The 14,992-nt window shown below is 38.1% G+C and overlaps 1 protein-coding gene across 5 annotated transcripts in view; it reads left to right on the top strand.

Annotated features, from left to right (window-relative positions):
- Positions 1–14,992, top strand: part of LOC107219348 (hemicentin-2) — a 165,580-nt gene that overhangs the window by 250 nt on the left and 150,338 nt on the right. For 2 of the 5 annotated variants that reach the window (XM_015657545.2, XM_046744891.1), the window contains exon 1: positions 11,256–13,714. In XM_015657545.2, the coding sequence (XP_015513031.1) occupies positions 13,585–13,714 (130 nt within the window). In that variant the 5' untranslated portion in view covers positions 11,256–13,584. Of the gene's footprint in view, positions 1–94; positions 406–1,009; positions 1,243–11,255; positions 13,715–14,992 lie in introns of those variants that run through there. The other 3 variants (XM_046744892.1, XM_046744893.1, XM_046744894.1) reach the window with 3 other exon arrangements.

A 14,992-nucleotide genomic window follows, 5' to 3' on the forward strand; every position in this document is an offset into this window, starting at 1 on the left:
TGATTGAATCGAGACGCTCGAACTGGGCGATGTTTCGAGTTTGAACGACACTCTGGGATTATTCTCTCGACAATTATACCGTCTCTTGCTTCAGAATCTGTTTACCACGCGTAGCGGGGGCTCGGCGATCGATTCGATCGGAATGTGACACGTCGCTCGGACAAACGGAGAGTTTATTTACTTCCGACAGCAGCCTCGTTCGGCAGACGACTTCGGACCGAGCACGGCGTCGAATCTTCTCGAAGGTGAGAGAATGCTCGCTTCTTCCTGTCTCCCGTCATTCGGAACTGCGGAGGGTGAATTACGTCAACAAAGATGCGAAGCTGGTCGAGCTGCTGCCGCGGCCAACTCCACTCGAAACCGGACGTCGAACGAGGAAGACGACGTTGAGAGGTAAACGTGTGGGTGAGTCTCTGTTCGCTTGATTTCATTGCCTTCTTTCTATCGACGCGTTACGTACGCGTGGAGTTATGATTTCCTCGTTCTCTGCGAAACATCGACAACTTTGAACCCTCGAATTTCTGAACCGTATTGTACGATACGCCGCGTACGTTGCTCAACGTGCGTAAACGACAGCAGCGGACCTAAAAAGGTTAACGAAGCGTCGATATTTCTCACGCCGCTTCTCGATGCTCGTAATTTTCGATACGAGAATCTCTGCGACTGTGTCGGAGGTGGATGTACACCGAGGTCTGCGCTCGCCGGTGGCATGACATCACGTCCGAGCTCCTTCATCCCGACGCTTCGACGCTGAGAACGACGCTCGTGCTTGAGGTGAGAAAAGCGGCGAGCAAAATGCGTGAACGTGCGAAAAGTGCTCTCCGCTGCAGTCGGCCGTTGCGGAAGAAGACCGAGCGACAAGCCTCGTCGCAAAATTACTATTTTATGCTATGTCGTAAAACTCGCGTTATAAAACACGGAGGAGCATTTTTTTCCTTCGTCAAAAAATATGCAAGGGCGCGCTGTGAATCAATCCGTAATGCCTGATCGACTTCCGAGTTTTTTACAGGAAAGGAGGAAAAACACGTTCATCCTGGACTTCCAGAGCAAAGTGTCGCCCGTTTTAGGAAGAGGATCGGCGGTCCACGTTCTGCGACTCGGAGCTTCTTCACATCGTAGAATCGAGACTCTGGATACAAGGCTGCGACTCGGAGCTTCTTCACATCGTAGAATCGAGACTCTGGATACAAGGCTGCGATCCGTCGATTCCACTACTGCGAATTTTCAACGAGGAGGTGATAGGTATGTTTGATTTGCTTTTACTTTTCTGGAAATATGATATTTTCTGTGTTCGTTGCTTATTCGGATTGCTGCAGCCTTGTAATTGGCGCTGAAACAGGATTCTGTTCAATATGTTATTGTATATAAATTTTTTTATCGACTGGTTAAAAAAATTTGACACGATATCGCAAAACTTTCTGTCTCTGATTTTTCAGCGCGTTTTTTGAACGATCGTTTTAACGTCCGGCAAACAATCATGAGCACGTTCACGATCCTAATTTTTTTACACCTGAGCTGAGTGTTCATCATTGTTTTAACCCTTATATCACACTTTACTCCAACTTTTCTTCGCGTGACAAAAACTTGCGAAAATATCATTAAAATCACAACTCTATTTTCAATATTCGTCTCCATCTCTTCATTTTATCTTGCGTTGTCGTGTTGCACATAAAATACTGTTTCTCCGCAGTATTTTTCTTCAAGTTTTGCTTTTATGATTGAAATAAAACAATTTTTTCGCAAGAATAGTACGCGAAATAAATTTAAAAAAAAAAGACCGATACCTCTTTTGTTTCAACTTTCTTCTTCTTGTGGGTTTCGTTTATGTAATGACTATTTCATCCCAAACAATGCTCAAGTCAGTCGTATGTAAAATATTGTCGACGAATATATCTGCATATATCTTAAGGGTGATCATTTATTAATTTTACACGGTGTGATAAAATTGCCAACTGTCGAAAACAGGATTGCGTTTCTGTCGATTTCTCAAAAACTAATCCCGTTACATTCTGCGTTAAGTATAGTATTATAGGTATGTATACAGCGACGCTTATATCCAATTCGATCAACGTTCCAACCTTTTAGATTTCATTGTTAATTCTTGATTACACTCGTTAGGACGATATTTACAATAAGCGAAAAAATATTTTTAAATCACTTCTATGTAGCTTTTGAACACCAAATCCACTCATCGAAGTTAAAGATTCGGATTGTCTTTGCTAAAATTTACTTTTCGAGCATTAAAATTTTGTTTGAAAATTGAAAAAGAATACGTCGTTGCATTTGATAAAATAATTTCCACTCAACTACCGTCGAATTCAGACACATTTTTGTTTTCTTACTTCGTTCCTCATTTTCCCTGCAACAGGGACGAAAGCTCCTCGATGTCCGCAGGACCTGGCTTCTGTGCTTTTCGAAGCGAGGTTAGGCTATCTCGGGAGAATTCTAACGCTCGTATAAACGTATGTACAAGGCTTGTGTATACATATACATATATTATCGCGTACGTGACTGTAACTATACGGCCAAACTAGATTCCATTCTTATCGGCGAAGCTGCTATAGATAAGTGGAGAACACTGTAAGCTGGAAAAGCCAAATGATTGTGCAAGATATTTGGAACCGTAGAATAACCGCGGTGAAAGACGGTGGGAAAATAAACGGAGCCGCTTTTTCGAGTGAGTGAAATCTGTCAGGGAACGCATTATATGCGCTGAGGGTGCTTCGAGAGAGGTCCATGATTCTTCAAATGTTTACGGAAACTCCTTCTTATCCGAGGGGGAAATAACTCGAGATTTTAGTGACACAATAATTTTTTAAGTTGAATTAATTCAAGTTAATTCATGCAATTCAACTTGATTTTTTATTATTTTTCATTCGGATAGATTTCTTTTATTTCTTCAATTGATTAGAATTAATTCATGCAATTCAACTTGATTTTCTAATTTTCTTCTGTTCGGATAGATTTCTTTTATTTCTTTAATTAATTCAAATTAATTCTCAAAATTCAATTTGATTCTTTAATTTTTTAAATTCAGCAAGATTTCTTTGATTGAACTTAATTCAATTAAATTCATGGTTTGTAAACATTTTTTATCGATAATTTGCTCCAACTCCATTTAGTTTGAAAAAATTTCAATTCATTCTTATGTACCTTTTGTTACTCCAAGTTATTTTCATTTTTTTTTTTTTTTGATTTAACTTAATTTGTCATTTCAAATTAATTTCTTATTTTGTTTCTAAACAGATAATTCCGTCATGAATATAAACTAATTCAAATCAACTTGACTCAGCTTTCTATATTTCAGTTATTTCCCAGTTGATTCTCATTATTTCAGTTATCTTGCATTAAATCCAATCCAACTTTTCCTCTTCAAGATAATAGCAATTGGTTTTCTCAATCAGAGTTCACGGTTTTAGAAAATTGTTTGACCAATTACATTCACACGTTCACTTTGATTCTTTGAACGTAAAAAAAAAAAAAAAAAAAAAAAACACTTTCAATTTCTCGTCGCTGTTTTCGTAATGCTTAATTTTCTTCTCTCTCAAGTGGAACAACGTATGGATCCTTTTGCGTCCGACACAAGGTGTCCATTTTCTCTTTCTCTCTCTCTCTCTCTCTCTCTCTCTCTCTCTCTTTGGACGATGCTAATACACGTACACGTTGCGCACACACAACATCGTTGAGATTATAGCCCGAGGGAAGCGGATCCACCCACATTATGGAAATCAGGGGCGGTTAGGTGGAGGCACGCATACGTTTCAAAGCGGAGAAGCTCGAGCCGAGGGTGGGAGGGGTGAGCGAAGACTAGGTAGTCTTAGGTACAACTAAATGGTGATTCGAAAGTTCCGACGTTGGTAACCCGAGCGTCTGTGGGAGGATAATACGGGGTTTCGGTGTCAACATGAAACTTGAACCGAATCGACGCCGATATGATATTGCGTCGTCGGATAATAAGAGGGTGTGGAAATTGTGCTCACTCAATTTCGTGCAATTACGATCAGACGTGTGAGTAAGTAATACCTATTACGTGTACCATCTACGTATACAAAGTGGCACAAAACTCCGCTACACCCGAACACCGTTCACAACTCTGAACTTTGAATTGTTTTATCAATTTTTATTTCACCGAGACACCGAGGCGAAGCGACGCGAAATACGCGTCTGGCTTAAAGCCGTTTGCTGCAACGCACTCGCCGGCTTCCATTTCTTATCGATGCCTTTACACCTTCGCGTTACGTGTACGTGTGTATATGGGACATTCCACGCCAACTCGGCAAACGGTTGACCGTAACATTTTTTTATTACACCAAGGATTTTTTCTACGCTAGTACGATTCCCGAAAAGTTGGCAAAAATATTTTCACTCTCTTTTGATCACTCGTCTTTATCCTGTGGTTTTTCCAACCTGTCTCAAAAATATCGAAATTGATTTATACGAAACAAGGGAAAAAGGGATGTGTATCAGAAATGAAACATTTTTACGCATGATTCAAAGTGGGATCTCTTTTTTTTCTATTTTTTGAATAGGTTTTTCTATTTTCATACCTGCTCAAAATCTGTGATCAAATTTTAAAACGAATCGTGTGTGTGAGTGTTTTAGAACTAGAGAAACAATTTAAAAAAATCAAGTAATCAAATCGAAGATGCCGTACGCATTCTGATAGATTTTTAACAGGTATGAAAATAGAAAAAGTAAAAGAAAAATGCGGTCCCATTTTGAGACTTGTGTGAAAATATTTAATTTCGGAAACCAAATGTTTTTTTTTTTCTTATTTCATAAAAATCTATGATTGGGTATTTTTGAGACGGGTTTGAATAATCACTGGATAAAGATTGGTAATTGAAATGATTTGAAAATTTTTCCGGCAGCTTTTCAGAGGTCGCACTAACTTAAAAAAAATCCTTGGTGAAATTAAAAAATGTCAATTTAACCGTCTGCTGAGTTGGCGTGGAATGCCCCATATGTACACCAGGTACGAGGAAAGTTCCAGGAAATGAAATAAGCCCGCGGGAAGATAAGAAGTTGTAACTTCGCTTCGTCGTGTCACGAAATTTGCTTTATGTTTCCTCCGACCGAAATGTTACGAGATTTTAAATAATTCTCCTGCAAGCTCTCTGCAAGCTCCGAAGCTACGGAAGAATTTACCGGAGAATTTCAAAGTATCTACTCAGTTTTTGAGTTGAAATTTGCAATTTAAAAAGCGTTATGAAAAGGGTACCAAACAAGGTCGTTGAGTCTACAATCCGTTCAACGGATCCTTTGGAAAGCCTCGTAAATGTCATTTTCTTCTTTTAATCCGTCAAGTTGTGTAAAGTTTGATCGAATCTCTGTCAGGTTACGTACGGACATTTTAAGCCTGGTGAAATTGTGTCAAACGCACTTTTCAAACTCCCGGATACTTTTGTTGTCTTCGAAATGGTATTCAAGTCTAAAAAAATCATGGATCAAGTCTGGTGAAGTCACGCCAAGGTTTAAAGTTCGGGGAAAATTTGAATTTTCAATCTACGTTTTCCAAAATTTAAAAGAACAACCCTTTGAAAACAGCACCGACAAAATTGATCAGCGAGGCATGAATTCATATTCGGCGTATCCAAATGAGTGCGCAAAATAGTATATTTCCGTATTAGTGCGGGAATGAAATCAAAATACAGTAACGCTCAAAAGTATTTTTACAAATATAGTAATTAGGTTGGCTAGAAACTAATGTACATAATAAAAAAATCGATACAATTTTTTATTGAAAGAAATCTAACGTCGTACACGAATGCAAATAATTAATTTTCGTTCGCTAAAAAGTAAAGTTGAAATAAAATGAAGCAAGAAAAATTACAGATTAAAGTAATAACATATTTCATACTGGCTAAATACATTTAAACGCTACTCTATCTTTCTTTCATTGCGTGAATAGACATTATTATACAATTCCCGCACTAGTACGGGAATTTACTATTTTTTCCACTAATTGGGGTGCGTAAAATTGAATTTCAGACTGTCGAAATAGTGTCAAACGCTACTGTATCTTTTCTTGTAGCGTAACTAAATAAATTGATTCGATTCCCGCACTAGTGAAGGAATTTACCATGTTCCCCACTCATCAGGATACGCAAAATCGAACTTTACTCACTCAGTTACGAAAAAATCATTATTCGAAATCTGAGAAGCTTAGATTTCTTTTCTAAAGACTAGAATAAGGTATGAACGGACAGGCGAATACAGAAGCGGCAGCATTGCGACGTCGAATATCCGCCACTTGATGCGATCGAGGCTATTGTGTAACTTCAGTGCAGCTTGAGTAGTCGTAGAATAGTAGCCGTGGTAGAATAGGAAGTGGCTGTCGAGAAACGGAAGCTCGGTGAGACCAGTGGTTCGGTATCGGATTAGTTCGCTGGGGGATGATGACACTCGAGAAATAAACTCAGGCGAAGGATTCTCCGCCTTGTATTATATACACCGTGGCGTATTAAGGAGAGTCGCAGCGAATGAACGAGAGGGATAAAATATCAGGCGAGTTGCACCTGGCGAGGATAAATTGCAGTTCGCTTCCTTACCTACCGATCATCAATGCCGCTCTACCGTGTAATGGGAAAAATTTGCGGTTACGTTACGTTACGTTGCGTTCTCCGCAAAAGACGAGCTGTGGCATCTCCAAGGAATCGATTCGTTGTACGGACATATATATATATATATATAACGCTATATAATTCCTCAACTGAGAAAAATTTCATTTGTTACATTCCCTAGAAGATTTCAGTTAAATCGATACCGACACAACAACGGTTTACACATTGTGAAAATAACAAGATCATTTTTTACAAGCTACTATTTAATCGGCTGATACATTTTCTGTTTATTTAAATGATTAGCTTGGTTTTTCAATTGTTGTGAAAAAAAAATGTTTCGATTCAGTTTGAAAAATCTAACCGCAATTTAGAATCGATAAACTCGTTCAGCTACTTATACGCGCCATACCGCCATTTTGTTATTAATTTCAATGAAAAAATTCTAAAATGTTGTTGAAACTGAAAATAACAAAGCTCTTAAACTGAAATTGTTCTAAGTATTTCATTTTCTTAGAAAAAAAATAAAATAAAATAAAAATTCCTAAATACAGGTATGACAACATTTTACACCGTCCGAGTTGTATTTAAGGATTGCTACAATAACCAAAGTTGGAATAATTTCTCTCGGTGTGAAAGATCCTCGTCGAGATATAATGAAATAGATAAATCCATTCTATAAGCAACGAAGCTTGGTATAAATCGCCCATCATCGCCGAGCTGCTTCACAGCTGAGTAATGAACCCTTCTGCTTTCGAAACATTGCTCTTTCAGTAGTATACGTCGCACTAAAATTCATCCCCGCATTAATTTCAACGGTTTTCGCATTAGGAATTATATAACGTCTCTCGTATGAATTTCAGGCCGCAAATAGCGACGCGAATTTTCATCCATGATGAATATATTCCCGAGTTACATTAATTTCGTCTTTTTCTTTTCGTTTTTTTTTTTTTTTTAATTTCCTTTTATCGAGCACTCACGTTAGACAAGAGCGAAATATCTTTATCGGGGGAAATTCGCCAAATTCACTGTAAACGCTTTGAATTATTTGTCCTACCGTGCGAAAGACATTCCTCAAAGTTCTGACCAGCAAGGACGATTGGCGTTTGAATAGTCGGGTATGCACTTATATAATATATTATACCGGAAGCGAGTTTGCCTTCAAGGAAATTCCTCCGAGCTTGGAACCTGGAGGAAGAGATTATACTCTGGGATTTCAACCGTCAGTCGAATTCCAAGCAATTATAAATAATATTCACCTCAAGCTTGCCATTAAGGGATCGTATCCTGGTGCAGGTGTGACGGGTCGAAAAATAAGCTGATTTTCGCGATTCTTTTTTTTGCAGATGGTTGAAATACGCTAATCGATCTGCTTTTTTTTATGTCAAATCGAAGCACTCACGGAGAAGGGAGAATAAATTTTTAAACGTTTGATTTTTTTTTCTTTCACATATTTATATATATATTTTTTTTTTTTTAACGGTTGAAAATTTCTTCGAAACAGAATTTGTAAAAAGATCATTATTGATCGGTATGAAAGCTGCGATTTTGCTATGGAGGTTTTTTTTTTTTTCTTTTTCATCAAAATCGATAAAATGACGGTGGCTTGAAAGAAATTATCGAATTTAGCCTATTTCTTTGACAATTTTTTGCTGACAAAAATACGAAGATTTCAAACAGAATTTTTTGAAAATTTCACTACAGAATGATCCCTTAAAGTCTCTGCAGAGTAAGATAAATCGAAACATATCGATCCTACTTGAGAAAAGCTCGTTAAGATTATAACAGTGAAGAGAAGTTCGAAAAACAAAACCGATTAGATTCTTTGCTAGAGAAAAATAAAAAAAAAAATACCCATCGTTTTTCAGAACGATGAGCACAAAAAATAAAAAATATTAACGACCACAATAAAGTAAGAATTGTATTATTGGGAAGTGGAGAAATTTCATGAGAATATTGTGATTTTCGTTAGCGTTAGAGAAATTTCGGAAACTTGGAAAAATGGTTCAAGTTCTTGTTTTATTTATTTATTTATTTTTTTTCGGTGTGCTGGGAAAAATCGACACCGTGAAAAAAGAAAGAGAGAAAAAGAATGGAAACATACAAATCACTGGAAAACAAAGAAATTTTCATACTTTCTGTTTTTTATGGAACTCTTAAAGTAGCTTTACGACTGTGCGGACGGCTTGTACTAGCGCATATATATATATATATATATATTTATATGTATATGTATATATAAACCCGAGACTTCTACAGTTACATTTGAATTGAGTGCTTTTACATGGCATTATCATAGTCTCGGAAGAGAAAGAGAGAGAGAAAGCGAAAAAAAAACAGTAAAAAAGACAATATTTTACCGCGTTTAAAAGTAGTCTGTGAAATAAAAACTCCAAAAGAATGGAAATATTCTTTCCTCTTTATGTCTTCAAAAAGTCTGCGAGCTTGTCAGTTTTTTTTTCAATCTTTTTCAAACTGTATAATAATCAGACAGGAAATTACTTCGGTCGAACTTTCCACGAGTATGATTTGAAGTCGGAATTATACAAATAGCGCTCTATCTAGGTTTTTCTTATCAAGATATTTGTTCGATCTACCGAAAGGAGGTACTGAAATCTTTGAATACACTTTCCCAATAAAGAGATTGGTAGCCCGATCAATCTAACTTTTCCAAATATCGTAAGCTTTTTTGTCAAAATTTTTTAAACTCTTTCCCTCCATACTTATTGACTGCGAAATACGGTGTAAAATTGTCTCACACTCTCAGTTAGGTTCGGTAAGATTTTACAGATTTCATACTTCCATCCTATGTAGTTTTCGATCAATGAAGCTTCGAAAAAAACACGAATTTCCAAATCATAGCTTTCGTCGATATTTGTGAGATTAGGTAATTATTTGAGTCTGCGTTTGAATTTGAGTTCGAGTTCGAGTATGCATTTTGAATTTTGCGATTGAGTTTCCGTTTTGATTTTAGGTTTGCGTTTTGAGTTTGACTCATCGTTTGCATTCTCACCTGTAGTGGTAGACTAATCATCAGAGGTACTTAATTATCCTCACTTCTACCATTCCGAAGTGGTGTAATAACGACTGTAGAGGTAACCCAAGAGTGAAAAATAAAGAAATAAATTTAAAAAATTTTAAAAAGCAAAGTCGAGCAATCCCAAAGTATTTGCGGTGTAAAGTCAAGTCCATCTCGGTCTTGGCGAGGCAGCGGTGAAGCCTAATTGCAAGTGAATTAAAAGGCGGAGAGTCGGCGAGAGTCTAACGATAGATCAAGCAATGCGGTGATTAGAGCGAGGCCGGTGGGTGGATACAGCGGGAAACGGTCCGGGGGTAACAGAATCTAACGAGGTAATTTCTGCCTCAGCAAAGCGACCTGTCTACAAATTACACAATTAGGAGAACTCCTGCCGGGTTCTCAGGTGCAGTCGAGTCCGGTTGCGCGAAACAATGCAGCCGGCTTAGAATCTTGGGATGCACGATCTCGATTCGACGAGTCCAAAGAATTGAGTTTCGTATCAAAGATGATGATTCGTAAGTCAATTCATGCTGGATCGATTCTTTGAAATTTATGATTTTTAAATATGTTAGCTTCCATAGAACCGTTTCGAGAGAGGTAGATCTGAAGATCGATTATTTTAGAAGAACGATCAGGGTAGGGATGAAAAAGTGGTATATTTGTACAATGCGAGCCATTAATTTATTTATTCAAATAATTTTTTGGTAACAACTGCAGAGTCTTTTCGTTCTACATTATCCCTGATATATTTCCAAGTCTGAAAAAATATGAAATTTATTTATATGTTTATTGAAAAAATAGCATATGTAAACAAATGATCAAAATTTGTACTTTTCCATAAAAAAAAAGCATTTTCTCACTCATCTATCATGGAAATCCGAATGCCATTAGTTGAACAAACTTAATACACGACAAAAAATTCTACTGAATTTTTTCGAAACTTCTCTCCCTGTCGTTTTTTTTTTGTCCGTCATATTAGATCCGGCATTTTGAATTTTCGATTTTCCATTTCATAATCGTAATCAGTGACTCCAAAACCCGTGTAACACAAAGTTTTATCACAGTCAAATAACGTTTTTAATTCAGGTCCAACCATGTTGGATCCGGCATTTTGAATGTTTGAAATTCGAGTTGAGATTCATAATCAACGACCCCAAAAACCCATGTATGCCAAATTTCAAGTGAATCGCATGTGAGGAAAAATGAATGCATGAAATGGTTAAATACGAGACTCGTGATATCGAATTTTCAGTGAATCAAAAATCCATTCCGTAGAATTTGAAAATGCATGAGGTCAAAGTACAGAAAATTGAAAACGAAGAAAATCCTGAATACAGAATCATCTGCAGAATTTAATATTTCGAATTTCTGTATCCCTCCAATTTCGCCGTTTCAAATACAACGAATTAGGTTTCCCGGCTCTTCGAAAACTCGATTACTCGACCCTTCCACTGTGTGTCCATTCCACTTCTTGACCCTTCTCGACGAGCGAACACTGCAGGTAGTGAAAAGCACATCGGTACCTACTTTCGTACAAGCACAAGGCACCAAGCCAGTACGTTTAAAGTTCGAACGAAGCTTGCCGAGCTTTTACGAACCACCTGAAACCCTCGTGAAACCCTCGCCGCGATCCTGCGCCACGAAAATCCGAACCTTTAGTGCGCCGGCGACGCTGAACGCGCGCGGTTCTGTCGTCCGGGGGATGATCGTTCCGCCATCCAGTGAACCAAGTTTTAGGTACCACGACCATCTGGTCGAAAGTTGACATTAAAATAAACTCGACCTCCCAACGATGTTATCGATTTTCAATCAAGCTCGAGCCGCGAGGATCTCGAATTTGGCAACACCAGAATTTGGCACGACTTCCGGTGATTGGATCCTTTAATCGGTTTCGCAATTAGCAGGCCTCGCTTTAAACCAAATCATATTTCGTTATGAGTGCGGTTACACCCAGTGGGTGCGTATAACTTGTCGCGAAATAGGCTTCCGCAATTTGTCACAACAGACGTTTCCACGATTGAAGATGATTTTTTGGTGACAGCGCGTGGGATGTGGAAACCGAAAATCGTCGGTTTCACTCGCCATACATGTTTCAATCGGAGGCGTAATTAAGCGGCGAGAATTTTTGGGGTGGAAAAAGCTCGCCTGCGTGCTACGAGCTTCGATTGTGGAACTGTGAATATTTCAGTTCGGTGGGGAATCGTTAATGTCGGTTGAAACGGAACCAGACGAGCTTAAATGGAGATACACGTTTGTCGCATGACAGCATAGACGGGTGATAATAATAAGGAGAAAAACCGGCAGAACTGACGAGAAACTCCGTCCCTACTATGCGAAAACACTTTCGCAGTTTTTTTTTTTGAAAGTAATAAACGCGGGGATGATATTCCAAAATTTAGCTAATGAGAACACGTATCATCGAGATATCGTGAGAATTGTTTACTAATTTTTATTGTAAAAATAAATAAACGGAAGATAGTCCCGATTTAAATTCCCGTCGAGATTAATTAATCAGACTTCAACATCATCGTTTACCTGATAGTACATTAACGGAATTTCATTGTTACGCTGGGTGGGAAAATTGTTGGTGAATTTTCAGTTCGGTGCGTTGCTGAAAGTTTTTCGAGTGGGGGTTTAAAATTCCGGTAGTAGTTGAATAAATGAATAAAAGAAGAAAAAAAAATTATCGAATGGTTAAAAGGTTGAGTGAGGCATGCGTCGAAGTTTTAAACTCGAGCCACGCTCATTAATCGATCTGAATAATTAATACGTTTTATAAGTATAATACAAATCCTCGCGTTCAAGCTCGTGGTGCTGAAGGTTTGACCGAAGGAGGAGAAAGAAACTGGGAAAGTTTTTTCTTTTGTTGTTTTTTTTTTTTGTTCATCAGTGTAAAATTAGTGCCGGTATGTGCAGTATATACATCGGGTTAATTAGGGAACCAGAACGACGCGACAGTGCGGCATCCGTTCCGCATATTTCGGCAACTGTGCAGCTCGTCAGAGATTTTTAACTGCTTTAATTACAACATTTCATTCGCGCCGAAATTATGCCCCACGGTCATTAAAAAGACATTTTATGTCCGTTGGCGAGCCGCCGCCGTCGCAGCAACGAACGAGGATTATTCGAAATTGTAATAAAAAAGTGGAATGAAAGTTATCCTTCGAAATTCAAACGAGGAGAGGGGCCGAAAGAAAAACAGCTCATCCGATAAATCTTGAGAGTTGAGAGTTTCCGCAGGAACAATTTACAATTCGATAAGCATGAAATTACCTCTGAAATCAACCGAAATCTCGACGCGTACCTCGTGAAGTGTGAAAAGAACAAAGTGGAGAAGCATCACTGCGATTGGAATAACGTAAGGAGTGAGATAAGTCTGCAGTGAGAAATTTATCGATGTACTAACAGACGGTTGGACGAGCTTCGGTTCAATCGATAATACATAATTCCTCTGAATTAGTGCTTCGTCTCAATCGGTAATACAAAATTACTCTGAATTAGTGCTTTGGCTCATTCAAAAATACTGAATCCCTTTGAATTAGTGCTTCGACTACATCGGTAATACAGAATTCCTCCGAATTAGTGCTTTGGCTCGATCGAAAATACAGAATTCCTCTGAATTAGTGCTTCGACTACATCGGTAATACTGAATTCCTTCGAATTGGTGCTTCGGCTAAATCGATAATACAGAATCCCTTTGACTTAGTGCTTCGACTACATCGGCAATACTGAATTCCTCCGAATTAGTGCTTCGGTTCGATCGATAATACGGAATTTCTCTGAATTGGTGCTTCAACTTTATCGATAATACCAAATTCATCCGAATTAGTGCTTCGACTCGATCGATAATACAGAATTCCTTTGAATTAGTGCTTCAACTTGCGACTTCGGTGAGTGTTTACCGATTTTCGTGCAAGGTAGTGAAACGACGGTTCGAAACAGTGAAGTCAAGCATCTTCAGTGATCTTAACTGCACCCGTCGAGGTTCTAAAATGCGCTGAGGATATGTCAGCAGTCATGTTTTGCGCGAGTTCGGTAATTTATTTCGTTATTATACTCACTACGGTTAACGCAGCTGGATCGAGGAACAAATTGTTCGACGACGATGCTCTGAACAACGAACTTGATCGCCCGAGTAAGTATATACCAACAACATGTTTCCAACATGTTCATAATTACCGATATGCATCGATCCGGGGAAACAATTATTTACGACGTGATACGGAACTCGCGATTTCCTCGGCAAGTCAGGGTGTGGATTCAAGCTTCAAAGTCTCTACGAGGCGAAGGCATTTCTATAAGACTCGCCTGGCTCTGAAACTCTTCGAACTAACCAAAGCTCGTGGAAATATATCATCCTCGTCGATTTCCACCTGCGCAATCGGCTTTTATTCCTTGGATATGCATGCACTCAATCGTACTTCATAAGCTCAAAACTTGCGATGCACTTCTCAATTCATATTCGAGAATAATGTCAGATTTTCGCTGATGTTTCTCGATTGTTCGGTGATTCCAGTTTCGACGAATTACTGTGCCTGCATGTTCCTGGTCATTCAATGAAAATTTTTTTATTTATTTTCTTTTGTTACTTCGTTCATTGTGCGGCAAATTCACTGTATCCAACATGTTCTGAAAAAATCTTTCTTAAACGTAAACTTTTTCAACGCATCGTCAAGTTTCATTCGGATTACGTTGAAATTTTTTCTGCATTCGCTTCTGAATGAGATACGATTTTTTTTTCTCTTGTCAAGTATTTGATGCGAGGCTGTAAATTCGTAAAATTTGTATATCTTGTAGAAATTTTCTGATTCCAAACTGTGGACAGCTTAGATGTGCAATATTGCCAATTCTTCAGAATTTGAAGGAAGAAATCTCGAAGGCCTTGGGAAAGTTTCGAATTTCTAGTAAATTACTATTTGGTATACTTTCCGATATTCTTCAACAAAGAATATAATGACGAACCTGATTTTGGGAATTAATTGTTAAACAATTTTCATCGCAGCGATGTCGTTCATTGAAATATTTTATTTCTGTTAGTAACCTGACGGTCTAAAGAAATGAACTTTTTGTACTTTACCTTGAAATTAACGTGCTGTCTGAGCTCAAAGACAAAATTATTCGACTTGCAATAACTGTAACGGGATGATAACTGCTCGGTTGTCAACCTCGTATATAATCGAGTGAAAATGCAGATGATATGATGAATTAATTATAATATGGAAATGACGTGTTTGTCGGGCTGCTGAAATTCTCACCCAAAGACGAAGAGAGAGGTTGAGAGAATTAGTAAGAGAGAGAATGCATGAGTGACTGACATCTTGCACACCCATTAATATCTGTTTAGCAAAAGCTGATGCATGTTGACAAATTTGAAAAAAAAAATTCTATCAGTAAATGAGAGGTGATAAAAAAA

Source organism: Neodiprion lecontei, chromosome 7 (assembly GCF_021901455.1).
Source record: "Neodiprion lecontei isolate iyNeoLeco1 chromosome 7, iyNeoLeco1.1, whole genome shotgun sequence".
In the NCBI taxonomy this organism is placed as follows: Eukaryota; Metazoa; Arthropoda; class Insecta; order Hymenoptera; family Diprionidae; genus Neodiprion; species Neodiprion lecontei.